The sequence below is a fragment of the Arvicola amphibius genome, chromosome 6 (assembly GCF_903992535.2).
Source record: "Arvicola amphibius chromosome 6, mArvAmp1.2, whole genome shotgun sequence".
NCBI lineage: Eukaryota > Metazoa > Chordata > Mammalia > Rodentia > Cricetidae > Arvicola > Arvicola amphibius.
Window position 1 is genome coordinate 28,902,902 of NC_052052.2, and position 15,148 is coordinate 28,918,049.

The 15,148-nt window shown below is 41.5% G+C and overlaps 1 protein-coding gene across 11 annotated transcripts in view; it reads left to right on the forward strand.

Annotated features, from left to right (window-relative positions):
• The window catches only part of LOC119816258 (microtubule-actin cross-linking factor 1), a 319,531-nt gene that overhangs the window by 283,901 nt on the left and 20,482 nt on the right, over nucleotides 1-15,148 (forward strand). For all 11 annotated transcript variants that reach the window (XM_038332756.2, XM_038332759.2, XM_038332757.2 and 8 more), the window contains 18 exons: nucleotides 5-231; nucleotides 1,181-1,303; nucleotides 1,390-1,491; nucleotides 1,872-1,973; nucleotides 2,066-2,239; nucleotides 2,325-2,480; nucleotides 2,616-2,813; nucleotides 3,257-3,385; nucleotides 3,962-4,135; nucleotides 6,559-6,714; nucleotides 7,038-7,244; nucleotides 7,374-7,493; nucleotides 8,378-8,547; nucleotides 9,044-9,203; nucleotides 10,656-10,850; nucleotides 11,149-11,277; nucleotides 13,270-13,413; nucleotides 13,737-13,925. In XM_038332756.2, the coding sequence (XP_038188684.1) occupies nucleotides 5-231; nucleotides 1,181-1,303; nucleotides 1,390-1,491; nucleotides 1,872-1,973; nucleotides 2,066-2,239; nucleotides 2,325-2,480; nucleotides 2,616-2,813; nucleotides 3,257-3,385; nucleotides 3,962-4,135; nucleotides 6,559-6,714; nucleotides 7,038-7,244; nucleotides 7,374-7,493; nucleotides 8,378-8,547; nucleotides 9,044-9,203; nucleotides 10,656-10,850; nucleotides 11,149-11,277; nucleotides 13,270-13,413; nucleotides 13,737-13,925 (2,855 nt within the window). The remainder of the gene's footprint in view (nucleotides 1-4; nucleotides 232-1,180; nucleotides 1,304-1,389; nucleotides 1,492-1,871; nucleotides 1,974-2,065; nucleotides 2,240-2,324; nucleotides 2,481-2,615; nucleotides 2,814-3,256; nucleotides 3,386-3,961; nucleotides 4,136-6,558; nucleotides 6,715-7,037; nucleotides 7,245-7,373; nucleotides 7,494-8,377; nucleotides 8,548-9,043; nucleotides 9,204-10,655; nucleotides 10,851-11,148; nucleotides 11,278-13,269; nucleotides 13,414-13,736; nucleotides 13,926-15,148) is intronic.

Here is a 15,148-nt window from a genome sequence, read left to right on the forward strand (position 1 = left end):
TCAGAAATCCAGGACAAGCTGGATCAAATGGTATTCTTCTGGGAGGACATCAAAGCACGGTCTGAAGAGCGAGAAATGAAATTCCTTGATGTCCTTGAGTTGGCAGAAAAGTTCTGGTATGATATGGCAGCTCTCCTGACGACTATCAAAGACACCCAGGAGATTGTCCATGACTTGGAAAGCCCTGGCATTGACCCATCCATCATCAAGCAACAGGTTGAAGCTGCTGAGGTAACAAAAATACAAAACATCATCTTGTGTGTGTGTCCTTTAGCAAAATACTATACCCAAGTTGATTGGGGTGTATGTGCATGTGTGTGGTGGTGATTTTTTTTTTTTTATTTTTTTGTTTTCTTGCAATGCTGAGGATTGAACCTAGGGTTTCATACATACTAAGCAAGTGCAGTGCCTCTGAGCTAAGTAAGCCCCAGACCCTGAGTATATTATGGTAGCTGCTTTGTTTTGTTTTTAAGGTGAGACTTTTTTTTCCACTTTCAGGGAGGAGACAATAAAAGATTCTGAATTCCTCATCCAGGGATAGCAAATCACTTAAACACATCTTTTTCCTAATATTTCTGGGCACTCTAATTATTAACTAGACGGACTTCACTTGAGAGCCGTTTGGCACAAGCCGTGCCTGTCTCACCATCTTAAATTGAGACACTTTTCATATGGAAACTCTCCTCCTCCTTTATTCTTCTCTGTTGGTATGTGAACTGTTTTAGGTGCTAACAAAGAGCTGATTGTACTTAAGATTATATAGCCCAGCCGTGACCTAGTCTATCAGCACCAACCTTTATTCATATATGACAATATATGAATGTTGTTTCATATATTTTTTTCTTGGAACCAAGAAGGGCTGGTTAATTATCAAAGCTCATTATACCCTTCAAGTTAATGCTTTCCCTGCCATTTTTGTCATCACTATTTGCTCATATTTTGTGACTTTGTATATAATACATTTGATTTTCTTATTTTTTGATATGTAATTTACATTGACCACTTGAGTATGAGGCTGCACTTTTCTGGATAAGCAATATCTTAAGAGAAAAAGCATTTTGTGATTTTTTCAGGTTCTACTTAGTGTTTGCTCTTGATGGGGGGCTATGTTGCATTTGCAGAATTTGAGAAGTTATGTTCTGCTTTCTGTTTTGACTCATTTTCTGCCCTTCTCATCTAGACAATTAAGGAGGAGACAGATGGTCTGCATGAGGAATTGGAGTTCATTAGAATCCTTGGAGCAGATTTGATTTTTGCCTGTGGAGAAACTGAGAAGCCGGAAGTGAGGAAGAGCATTGATGAGGTGTGGAGGGGCAAGGGTCAGATGAGCACAGTGGTTAGACCAGAGAGGCATTGCTGGAAGGGTCTGATTCAATATTTCTCCCATAGATGAATAATGCTTGGGAGAATTTAAACAAAACTTGGAAAGAAAGGCTAGAAAAACTTGAGGATGCCATGCAAGCGGCTGTGCAGTATCAGGACACTCTCCAGGTAAGAGGCTGGGAGATGCCCACAAAGGAAACACGTGCTCTACTTTCTCTTGTCATTTCTAAATCTGGTGTGGAGTGGCTCACCCTCAATATTGCAGTATTTTGAAACCTAAGACAGTGTTGCTTCTACATTTCTGGCCTAAGTTTCCTACATCTGTTGAGAAAAATGTTGACATAACATACATCCAAGTTTCTCCTGTGCTACTGCCATTTTCATTGTCATTGCCTGCTTGTCATACCCCTACCATGCAACTATTCAGTGAAGCTGGCCAGATTGTGTAAGTTGCCTCTTGCTAGAGGTCCTAAACCCATTTAATCGTGAAGTCCATAATTGAGAAGGAAATGACTCTTCTCTTCTAATCTCATGTTTGTGTTTTTCAGGCTATGTTTGACTGGCTAGACAACACTGTGATCAAACTCTGCACCATGCCCCCAGTGGGCACTGACCTCAACACTGTCAAAGATCAATTAAATGAAATGAAGGTTTGTATCTAGGAATGGCTTTGAAAAGAGAGTTGCTTCTCTTTAGTATTGAAAATTTGGTTTATTGTTAACATTAAGTACATCTTTTATAGGAGTTCAAAGTAGAAGTTTACCAACAACAAATTGAGATGGAAAAACTCATTCACCAGGGTGAATTGATGTTAAAGAAAGCTACTGATGAAACAGACAGAGACATTATACGAGAACCATTAACAGAACTCAAACACCTCTGGGAGAACCTGGATGAGAAGATTGCCCATCGACAGGTAAGGAGGTGGTACCATAGGTTAGTGAACTGCTGTGAACCTTCTCTGATTTTCTAACAAATATTCCTTGTCTTGTCCTGAGCAGCATAAGCTAGAAGGTGCTCTCTTGGCCCTTGGCCAGTTCCAGCATGCCTTAGAGGAACTAATGAGTTGGTTAACTCACACTGAAGAGCTGCTTGATGCTCAGAGACCAATAAGTGGAGATCCAAAAGTCATTGAAGTCGAGCTTGCAAAACACCATGTAAGTATTTTCATTTCTACCTAACTCTGTCCATTTGAGACCAGATACCATCGAAAGCTTAATGTTTTGTGAACCTTGAGTCAGGTTTATTTGACATCAATTGAGATATCAATTATGTCATTCAACATTTTTTAGGTTCTGAAAAATGATGTTTTGGCTCATCAAGCCACCGTGGAAACAGTCAACAAAGCTGGCAATGAACTTCTTGAATCTAGTGCTGGAGATGATGCCAGCAGCCTAAGGAGCCGCCTGGAAACCATGAACCAGTGCTGGGAATCTGTGCTGCAAAAGACAGAGGAGAGGGAGCAGCAGCTCCAGTCAACTCTGCAGCAGGTATGCATGTTGTCCAGGTGGCAGAGCGTTGGGAGGAGGCCTAAGTCAGAGAAAGGAAGCCATCTGGGGTAGAGCCCCTTATGTAAAGAGCAGCTTTTGATTGGTGGATCCCTTGGGATTTGTTTGCAGTTCCATGTGTTTACTAATCACAGTTAGTCTTTACTCTGACCAACTTATTTTGAGATTCAGGTTTTTCCTATATCATCAAGTCAGGCTTCTCCCTTTTCAGCAATTCCTTAGTCCATTCATCAGATTTATTAGGCATCAATACTGTGTTATAGTTAGATTTTGGTCATAAGCAAGCAGATTGTGCCAATCCAGAAACGAAATAACTACTGTGCCTGGGAGCAGCTTCAGATGCCTCCCAGTAAGCTCAGGATCATTCCAAAAGTTTGCTTTTACCCTTGCTTACTGATACTGTTGATATGTCTTTTTCTCAAAAGGCCCAGGGTTTCCACAGTGAAATTGAAGATTTTCTCTTGGAACTCAATAGAATGGAGAGCCAGCTTTCTGCATCTAAGCCTACAGGAGGACTCCCTGAGACCGCTAGAGAACAGCTTGACACACATATGGTAATAGCAGTTCTTCAGATTGCACATAAGCATCTCTGTTCAGTAGCCTCTCTGAGAGTCGCTAGTGCAGCTCATTTGCAGACTTTAGTGCCCGACACAGGCAGCAGTAGTGAAAGGAAGAGTCAGCTAGAGCAGATCAGTGAGCTGGTAAACCATCCATCTGTGGGCACCAGGGTATTGACTAGAGGTGAGAGCATTGCCAGAGTGTTTGTGTTCGGTAAGGGTTCAGGAGAAATCTGAGCAGTGTTGACAATGTTTTAAGAGAGCCTATTGAGAACAAAAGGCAACATAATTTTTAGGGAAATCCCTAATAAAAAGCAATAATAAATTATTAAAGACTACTTTTGAGATCTTTGAGCCTTGAAGTTATTTTCTTGGTGAGTTGATTGTTTTCATATTAAGGAAGAATTATAGATTTTATTTAATAATAGCTCATACTTTGAACTGAACCTAAAAGAAACTTCTATCAAGACAAGGCCTTTAGGGATTTTCCCAGACTGTGCTATTGAAATCTATGTATATGGAGTCTTCCAGGAAGTAGATATTATTGATATCTTTTCCTGCGTGCTATTGTAGGAACTGCATTCTCAGCTGAGAGCCAAGGAAGAGACTTACAATCAGCTGCTTGACAAAGGAAGGCTTATGCTCCTCAGCCGTGGTGATACTGGGTCTGGCTCAAAGACTGAGCAGAGTGTGGTTCTCTTGGAACAGAAGTGGCACGCGGTCAGCAGTAAGATGGAAGAAAGAAAGGTACCACCACAGAAACATTGTTTGGCCATGTGTTTGGTGACCATAGGCATTACTGTCTCTGTGAAGATGGGTATGTTGTGATCGAGAACTTACCCTCACGGTGTACTTCATGTTAACCTATCTTTGATTTCTGTGGTCTGTGACACTTATGGCATTAGCTCCTGTCGGTCTTCGGTTTATAGTTGCTCCTTTTCTCCACTTGCCAGTAAGACATCGCTGCATGTTACTTTAGTACTGGACTTCAGAGCTGACACTAATGCCAGTGTGGGTTTCTACTTGAAAACAAAGTTTAACATAGAATCGAGAAGTTGGGGACAGGGCAGTATAAGTGTGACCAGCAACTTTCTGTAAGGATTCTTACTAGAAACCAGGAGAAAGGTCAATTATGACCTCTTCCTGTTAATCCTCAGAAACTAGATTTTCTTCTTTATAACTGCAGAAAGGAAGAGAAGGGACCAAGGCTTTATTTTTTTTGAAAAAGTTTTTTTGTATGTTTAGTTTTGGGAATTTTTTGTTTGTTGTTTGGTTGGTTGTTTTTTGTTTTCGAGACAGGGTCTCTCTGTATAGCCCTGGCTTTTCTGGAACTCGCTCTGTAGACCAGGCTGACCTCAAACTCAGATCTGCCTGCCTCTGCCTCAACTAAGCCTGGCTAGGTTTTTGTTTGTTTGTTTGTTTTGGGTTTTGGGTTTGTTTGTTTGTTCTTTTTAATGACTACCAACTCTCATTTTCTTCTTTGCTAGTCAGGTCAAATATAAGATACACAAATAACCTCTCATTAATTCCCTTTTCTTCCAGTCTATCTTCCTGTCTCTCATGTCCCCGCTCAGATGGCCTTTTGCCACCTTCAACCCCCTCCCCCATACACCTCTTGCATGAGGAAAAATAAATGCAAATAAGTCCATTGGTCATCTCCACTCGATAAATGGTTCTGGAAGTGTGTTCTGGACACTGTGCAGGTGTTTCAGGAAGAGTAAGCAAACATACCCAGTCTTTTTGGAATTGCTGGGCAGAAGAACATAGACCGTACTCACACACACTAAGGAATGTTTTTAGAGAGGTGCTAGTTTGTCAGACTGTTCTGGTGTGGCTTTGCATAATTTTGTGGTGTGAAGAACCTGAATGTAAGCCTGCAGTTTGGTTCTTGTTCTGTGTCCTGCAGAAAGCAAAAGCGAAATTAATGAGAGAAACTGAGGCAGAGTTCCAACTCAATTAAGTTCCCTAGCAAAGATTTTGAAGCAGAAGAATCTCAAATGTAAGGGCAGCACGGGCTGTAAAGCAAGAAAACCACTTTTGGGGTCAAGAATAGTCATTTTTGGTTATATAGGAATATTATATTTTGGGATAATCTTTAAAAATCATTTATTAAAGATGTATAGTGCCCTATTAAAGAATAGACTTCAGTATTAATTTCTATATGTGTCTGAAAGCTTTGATGTGACTATAGTGTCCACCAGAGTTGTTTATATTGGTTGATACTCTTTTTTTCAGTGCTGGAGATTGAACCTAGGACATCATTCATGCTGGGCAAGCATTCTACCACTGCATGTTGTATGCTTTTAGAACATTAATTTTAAAGTAACCTGAAAGGATAAAGAAAAAATATGTAATTTAATCAGCTGCAATTAGTAACAGTTTAAGTTTTCTGTGTACTTTTTGAATGTATTCATTCTTAGTATATTCTGGATATAATCATCTTTTAAAAACCATCATTTACTTTGCCTGCCTAGTAGATGGCCCCAAGTATCCACTAAGAAGCCGGGACTAGAAATCCCTGAGAATGGAGCTCATGAACCCTGGGCTGGGATGTACTAGTGGAGATTAGCTCTTGCCCTGAATGACCATTACTTTCTGTCATTCTGATTTAAGTGAGAGTAGCTTAAAAAGTTATATTTCGGTGTGTTTCTAGAGTTCTATGGCATTAGCACACATTTCGGACTCAGACACTTCATGTTACACTTTGTAAAAACGTGTATTTAAACAGCGGGCGCCGCGGCGGCAGTGTCTTTACAGTCGGGCACTCGTCATTTACTTTCTCCACACCATAAGATGTGCATTAAATGTGGGTTTTTACCTGGATCAGGATTTAGGTTCTGTAGCTATCACTACCACTAGAGCATGCTCACTTCTACTTACTGAGTTGTTTGTTCTTTCCTTAAATGTTCCAGGAAGCAGAGAGTGGCCAAGAAAATGTTAACACTAATTAATGCTTTTCCTTGTTCATTTATTCAGTTCTTGTCCAGGTGTGTCTAGGTTCAGACACTTAACATTTAGAATTTCCATCTTTCATATTTGAGGTGTATTTAGTGGTTCATTAGATGGGTCTTCTTATCTAGGATCATTTAATCTGGTATACATCTCATGCTTTTGTCGTATAATTTCTGAACGTGGTACTTTTTCTTCTGTGTATTTTATTTAAAATTTAGTCAAAGCTCGAAGAGGCCCTCAGCCTGGCAACAGAATTCCAGAATTCCCTGCAAGAATTTATCAACTGGCTTACTCTAGCAGAGCAGAGTTTAAACATCGCCTCGCCTCCCAGTCTGATTTTGAACACTGTTCTTTCCCAGATAGAAGAGCACAAGGTAACTGCCTTAAGATGATGTCACTTTCCCTTTAAAAGAATTCATGCGGGGGCTGGAGAGATGGCTCACAGGTTAAGAGCATTGCCTGCTCTTCCAAAGGTCCTGAGTTCAATTCCCAGCAACCACATGGTGGCTCACAACCATCTGCAATGAGGTCTGGTGCCCTCTTCTGGCCTTCAGGCATACACACAGACAGAATATTGTATCCATAATAAAAATAAATAAATATTTAAAAAAAAAAAAAAAAAAAAAAAAAAGAATTCATGCAAAGGAGTGCTCCTTTGCCTTATTCTGTGACTAAAACGAGCAATATTTTCCCACAGATTTTTGCTAATGAAGTAAACGCTCATCGAGACCAGATCATCGAGCTGGATCAAACAGGGAACCAGTTGAAGTTCCTTAGTCAGAAACAGGATGTTGTCTTGATCAAGAATCTGTTAGTTAGTGTCCAGTCTCGGTGGGAGAAGGTTGTTCAGAGATCTGTTGAAAGGGGGAGATCACTGGATGATGCCAGGAAGCGGGCGAAACAAGTAAGTTATTAAAGAAGGCACTGGGTCTGTGAACACCTTGAGTCCTGAACTTCTGAAACGGTGGTCATGGATGAGTCGTACAGGTCGCATATTCTTTTCTGTTACAATGTACATCTTACTTAATTTTAGTTCTATGAAGCTTGGAAAAAACTGATTGACTGGCTAGAAGATGCAGAGAGTCATCTGGACTCAGAACTGGAGATTTCCAATGACCCAGACAAAATAAAACTTCAGCTTTCTAAACATAAGGTAAAGTGGTTCGTTGCTGTGAGGTCCAAAGCTTGGTGTTCACCAAAGCTTGTTGCTTGCTAAAAATAGAAACCAGAGCCTATTTAAAATAGTTGATCACATTAAAATATCAACAAGGGGCTAGGAATGTAAATCATTTGATAAGAGTTCTTGCTTGGCATGGACAAGGTCCCACATTTTGTCTCAAAAAAAAAAAGTCAAGATGAAAATTAAACATGGTGGCAAATTCCTATAATCCTATTCTATTGCTTTACAGCCTGAGGCAAGAAGGATGAGAGTTAAAGAGTAGCTTGGGCTTCATAGAAGAATTCCAGGCCAGCTTGAGGCACATAGCATGGTTTGTAATGCTATGGATTAAATTTAGGCTTTATATAAACTGGACAAGTGTTCTTGGTGCTATGCACCAACCCCAAGAGTCCATGGGATACCTAGATAACATAAAAGTCATACTCTATGTAATAGTTTAAACAAACTGATTATATGAATATTTAAGCCAAAATATGGGGTTTTAGAAATTACCATGTGCTGTTGTGTATGATATACATGAAAGTTACAAGTTTCTTTTAAGAGTAAGCTAGTTTAGTTTAGTTTTTAGTTCAGTTTTGTTTTATTTGGGGTTTTTCTGTGTGTGTGTGTGTGTGTGTGTGTGTGTGTGTGTGTGTGTGTGTGTGTGTGTGAGAGAGAGAGAGAGAGAGTTGTTGTTGTTGTTTTTAATGCTATATTTAGTTTATAAACCTGGAAACTAAAAAAAAGTTGATTACAAATCAAAATATACCCTACATTGTTGGGGGACTGGGAATTAAACCCAGGACCTCATGCTATTATCTAATTTTTAATAAGTATGTATGTATTATTTGCTTATTTTTCCTTATTTCTGGAAACAGGAATTTCAGAAAACTCTCGGTGGCAAACAGCCTGTGTACGACACCACAATCAGAACTGGCAGAGCACTCAAAGACAAGACTTTGCTTGCTGATGACACTCAGAAACTCGACAACTTGCTAGGAGAAGTCAGAGACAAATGGGATACTGTCTGTGGCAAGTCTGTAGAGCGGTAAGCATGCGTCTGTCCCCCATAAGGGTAGACCCATACAGATATGGTATGCCAAATTATCTTAAGAGATTGTCACTAGATAGGAATGAGGGGCACTGGGTAGCTAGTGACTTAGAACACCTGTTGCTCTTGCAGAGACCCAGGTTTGGTTCCTGGCATCTATATGTGGCTCATGTTCATGTCAGTGATAGATACCTGTAACTCCAGTTCTCGGGGATCCAGCTCCTTCTTTTGACCTTTGCAGGCACCAGGCACACATAGGTGCACATATACACCTGCAGGCAAACCACTCATAAAATAGATCAGTCTAGACATCTAGACATGGTTTGATTTAAAATGTCTAGGCATTTGCCTCATTTCTTTGCCGTCTATATTCCTAACTGTTCTAACATAGAAACTTATAGAGTTTAAGCAGTATTCCATTACAGCAGTCAGGATTGTGAGCATTTCTTTTCTTTTTTTTTTTTAATCCCTGAATTTTGTATGCCTTTCTTAGGCAGCACAAGTTGGAAGAAGCCTTACTGTTTTCAGGCCAGTTCATGGATGCTTTGCAGGCCTTAGTTGACTGGCTGTACAAGGTGGAGCCACAGTTGGCTGAGGACCAGCCTGTACACGGGGACCTTGACCTCGTCATGAACCTCATGGATGCCCATAAGGTGAGGAGTAGAAATTGGCTTCTTGGGAGGCAAAGTCTTTTTTTGCTATGCACCTTCTGTTCTGTGTTGACCATCTGGAGAAGAATAAATACCTGATGTGGAGGAGCAGCCCTTTGTCCTCTGTGTCTAAACAAACTTTTGACCATGAGTGGTGGTACGTGGTCTTTAATCTCTGTGTTCAAGGCTGGCCTGGTTCCAGGACAGCCAGGGATACAGAGAAGCCCCCTTGCAAAAAAGAAAAAATAAACTTGCTGGGATTCTGCATCAGTCACAAAGAATTTACCAAAATTGGTTTGATTCAGATTTGGCAGCATGTGAAGAGCTTCTCCCTGTTTGTCTCTTGGTTGAGTCACAAATGAAATTAAAATTCAGAGGAAGACTGTTAAGAAATCCATTCCCACTAACACCTAAAATGGAAATGGGAGATTTTTCCTAACCACTTTGTGTAGTAACAAGCCTACCACCTTGTATACCACCAGTTCTCTGTCCTATACCTATGTGTCGAGCTGTATAATGTTCTCCTGTTTTAACACAAAATATTCTTTGTTTTGAAATTACATCACATTCTATGGGCTAATGAGATAGCTTGACAGGTGATGGCTTGCTGCCAAGGCTGATAGCCCAAGTTCAGTCCCTGGAACCCACATGGTGGAAGGAGAGACCTGACACATAAAGAAAAACAGGACTAAGTATAATGTGCCACATTCTCTGGACTCCAGATAGGTGCTTACTGTTCCCCTCCATTCTAGAAACTGTTCAGATTAAGAATCATTTCTAGAGTCAAGTGAATCAGAACGTCTGAACTAATACCCACAGCTACAGCTTCTGGTTTTGGGTTTGGGGGGGGGGTTATTTTGTTTTTGAAGACAGCTCTTGCTGGAACTGGCTTTGTAGTTCAGGCTGGCCCCAAAACTCAGAGGTTCACCTGCCTCTGCTTCCTGTTTTTGTTGTGGTTGTTGTTTGGTTTGGTTTGTAGACTGTGTTCTACTGTGTTGTGTAGCCCCTGGTTTTTTGGGGGGGTGTTTGAAGCAAAGTTGGAGTTTGCTGAGACACAGGTTGAATATAAATTTAAGCACAGGCATTAAGGGATAAAGGGGTTGGTAGTGCAGGCTTCTTGAGAGTCACTTGTTTGTTCTTTCTGACATACCATTCTGCCTTGCTGTGCATAATGAAGACACATGATAAGAACCTACCAAGCAGATTGCAAAGCGTGTCAGACACAGGGCTAGAGAGATTGCTCACCAGTTAAGAGCACTTTTGTTCAGTTCTCAGCACCCATATGGTGGCTCACTACCATATTTCCAGTTCGGAGGATCTGACACCCTCTTCTGGCCGTTATGGGCACTAAGCGTGCACATGGCATACAAACTACAGACACTACACTCATACACAAAATAAAATAAATATTTAAATATTTCAAAAGAAACTAATTCTCATTTCTTCTTTAACTAGGTTTTCCAAAAAGAACTGGGAAAGCGAACCGGCACTGTGCAGGTCCTGAAGCGGTCAGGCAGAGAGCTGATTGACAGCAGTAGGGACGACACGACTTGGGTGAAGGGGCAGCTCCAGGAACTGAGCACTCGCTGGGATACTGTGTGCAAACTCTCTGTTTCCAAGCAAAGCCGACTTGAGCAGGCCTTAAAACAGGTAAGATAAGTTTGCAGGAGACCTGAGCATATGGGTCTTAGTTTCTTTACCAGGACAATAAAGTCCCACAGTCTTGGAACAAAAATAAAGTTGATATTCTGAACATTCTATGGGACTTTGACCAGTCATTGAACTGTTTTTCAAAGGTCTACAAATTAAAGTGACCTTTTTGGCATTGGACAGGGGCATCCAGTGCCTCTGGTAGATGTGTGATCTGGATACTTTTCCAGCATACTCTTGGTGTCTGGTGCCTCAGTCGCAGAGGGAGTTCAGATCTTCTTGTGCTTGGTTGTTTCAGGCGGAAGAGTTTCGGGACACAGTCCATATGCTGTTGGAGTGGCTTTCTGAAGCAGAACAAACACTTCGCTTTCGAGGGGCCCTTCCTGATGACACAGAGTCCCTACAGTCTCTCATTGACACTCACAAGGTAATCTAGCCTCAGGGTTTAATGATCTGTGCTATTTGGCCATGGTGAGAATTGCCCCACCACTAATGAAAAGCGGGACTTGCTCATGAGAAGAAAAAACAGAGTGGGCTGTGTGTGTAATCAGCAGAAACCTGAAGCTTTGTGATGCCTGTCATCAGCATTCATTCATTTGTATACAACGCACTCATATTGGCTTTATATTTTTTAAGATATATTTATTTTTATTTTATGTATATGGTTTTACCTACGTGTATGTCTGTGCACCTTATGCATGCCTGATGTGCAAGAGAACCAGATCATATTCCCAAGAGCTGGAGTTACAGATAGTTGTGGGCTACCATGGAGGTGCTGGTAATCAAACCCAAGTCCTCTGGAAGCAGCTAGTGCTCTAACCGCTGAGTCTTCTCTCTAGCCCCTCACACTGGCTTTATTTTTTTAAAAAAAAATATTTATTTATTATGTACACAATATTCTCTCTGCATGCATGACTGAAAGCCGGAAGAGGGCACCAGACCTCATTACAGATGGCTATGAGCCACCATGTGGTTGCTGGGAATTGAACTCAGGACCTTTGGAAGAGCAGTCAGTGCTCTTAACCTCTGAGCCATCTCTCCAGCCCCTCACATTGGCTTTAAACAAGTAAAACCACACAGGGGATCTAAAAGGAAATGCAGAACATTTCCCTTTCTAAGTTTTGTTTGTTGGTTGGCTATATTTTGAGATGGGGTCTTATTATGTACCGTTGAATTCCCAAACATCCTACCTCGACCTCCCAGGTGCTAGGATTACAGGTGTGTTATCATACCCAGCTCCATTTTACTTCTTACCTGTACATGCCTTCATCTGACCTAGCTTATGTTACTAACTTTTTGGTCCTTATCTGATCTTCTAAAACCACTTAGCATGCTGCAGATAAAACATGGTCTCTAGGGCCTCATCAGCTCTAATGAAGGAGGAAATGTTTCATGTTATCTATCTAGATATTTTAATTTTAGTTTTGTTGTCAAATTCTATTGTGGTAGGAATTTTTAAATATTGGGGCTTTACGGCTATCATCATTTTTCTAAAAAAATATACTTTAAATACAGAAATAAAAGGTCTGGAGAGATATCTCAGCAGTTAAGAATACTTACTGCTTCTTCAGAGATTCTAACATCCGCATGGTGGCTCATAGGTGTCTTTAACTCCATTCCAGGAGATCCAATGCCCTCTTCTGGCCTCTTCCAGTATCAGGCACACACATGGTGCACATACTTACAGGCAAAATATTGATACACACAAAATGTTAATAAAATGGAAATGGGAAGTGGAGCAGAGGGAATAGAGGTGCACCATTGTCCCTAGTCTTTGTGGCATCTCTAACTGAGCATCATTTTTACCTCCTGCACTTTTGACCTGGATGCACCATGTTAATCACACGTGCATACAAACACAGCAAACTGGTCACATGAGGCTCCAGTGAATTTAGTAGTCCCGTCATCATAACCATGTCTGCAGCCTACATTTTCACTCTGCCAGGTTGCTCTCAACTGCTTCCATTTTCCTTTGTCGGCTATCGCTTGTTCTTACTGCCTTTAGATTTCTGTGGTCTCCTGTAGCATTTAGCTTCATCCTAGTTTTTTTTTTTTTTTTTTTCTTTTTTTTTTTTTTTTCTTTTTTTTTTTTCTTTTTTTTTTTTTTTTTTTTTGGTTTTTCGAGACAGGGTTTCTCTGCAGCTTTTTTAGAGCCTGTCCTGGACCTAGCACTTGTAGACCAGGCTGGCCTCGAACTCACAGAGATCCACCTGCCTCTGCCTCCCGAGTGCTGGGATTAAAGGCATGCGCCACCACCGCCCGGCCATCCTAGTGTTTTAACACTGGAGTTACCCTGCAATTTCAAGGCCTGTGTTAACACATAGGAAGAAAACAATGAAATGTTTCTTCTTTTAATACAAACTCATGGTACTGATAGGTAGATTTGTCAAGTTTTTGGTTTGGGCTCATGTTTATGTAGGAGTTCATGAAGAAAGTAGAAGAAAAACGGGTGGATGTGAACACAGCGGTGGCGATGGGAGAAGTTATCCTGGCTGTCTGCCATCCTGATTGCATCACGACCATCAAACACTGGATCACCATCATCCGAGCTCGCTTTGAAGAGGTGAGTCGGAGTCACAGTGAGTCCGTCAGATAAAGGCCCTTTTGAGTGGCACCAGTGAGGTGCTCATCACCAGCTTCTGCAGACACACCTTATGTTTTGCTTCCTTCCTTCCTGAGAAGTTTGTGTCGAACAGAATGTATTAGGTTTGCTTTTGGCAGAAATAACTCTCAGCTTGAGCTTTCTCAGCTGAAGTCAGAGAGGAATGTCTTGGTTCCTTAAGTTGGTCCCTCCTCTGAGTAAAAGGTGTATGATCAGGCGGCTTTGAAACAAACAAAAAGATGTGCTTTTCTGAAAGAGGTCATGTTTTCTTTCTCTCTCTACAGGTCCTGACATGGGCAAAACAACACCAGCAACGCCTGGAAGCCGCTCTGTCAGAATTGGTGGCTAATGCTGAGCTCCTGGAAGAACTCTTAGCCTGGATCCAGTGGGCTGAGACCACCCTAATCCAGCGGGATCAGGAGCCTATCCCTCAGAATATAGACCGAGTTAAAGCTCTTATCACTGAGCATCAGGTATCTTGCTTCTCTGTGTCTTCTGTGTGTTGTGGACCATATTCCCATCCTTACTGTATCTACCACTACAGACTTAGCAACTTGCATCAGCACTGTTTATAAGTTTTCATACGTCGGGAGTCAAGGCGTGGGTTAGCTTCTTGGGGTGTCATCAGGCAGAAATCACGATTTCCTCAATATTGAGGTGTTGTGCTCTGAGATACTGCTCTAGCCGATAGTTCGCACTTCTCATGTGGAGCTCTCATGGATCCTCTGCATGTTCATTTGTTTTCTTGACAGTTCAGTTCCTTGTATTTATAGGATTGAAGACTCTATTTTCAGCTGGGCGGTGGTGGCACATACTTTAATCCCAGCACTCAGGAGGCAGAGGCAGGTAGATCTCTGTGAGTTCAAGGCCAGCCTGGGCTACAGAGGGAGTACCAGTACAGGCTCCAAAGCTACACAGAGAAACCCCTAAAAAAACAAAAAAAGAAATTAAAAAAAAGACTCCTTTTTTTTTTTTTTTTTTTTTTTTTTTTTTTTTTTTGCTGGCTCCAGCTGTGCTTGGAGGCCACTAGCAGAAACAGTTTTAGAGTCTTCTTTTTGAAGGTGAAGTGTGCCCCATGGAGTGTCCACTCACAGTTCACAAGCATTGCACGGGGAAGTTTACCAGAAGTGGAAATCTTAGAGCCCAGCTTAGCAGCGACCTTTGCTGGAGCCAGAAACCTATTGGCCTGACAGCGTTTTATCACAGAGATAGGAAAAGTAAATAATAGAATTTCCTAGCCAATCTCCTGTCACTCTGCCTTCTGTACTAAAGGAAGAATAGTTCCTCTCAAGCATAGATCGGATCATGTTAAAATCCTTCACTTGCCCCCTATTGGTCTCGAGAAAATCCTAATTCCACAGCTGAACATGGGCCTTTTTGGATCTCCTGCCTACCTCTCCAGCCCCACATCTTGCTAATCCTTTGATTGTACCCTCTCGCCACTAAATGAAATGAAGAGTCCTGGTCCACAGCACTGTGCGGCTTCTGTGTCTGTCCAGACCGTCCGTCAGAACTGCCCTCTGTTCCTCGGCAGTTCAGTCCCAGGCCACTCTGTTTCTCACTTACTCAGGCCTTCTCTGCATAGCTGTGTAACAGTTAGCATTAACTTCTTGGTTTTCATCACTCAGCTGTGAGTTCCCTGAAGGCAGAGGCCATCTCTTCTCCTCCTCCTTCAATCTTCAGTCCTAATCAAGTG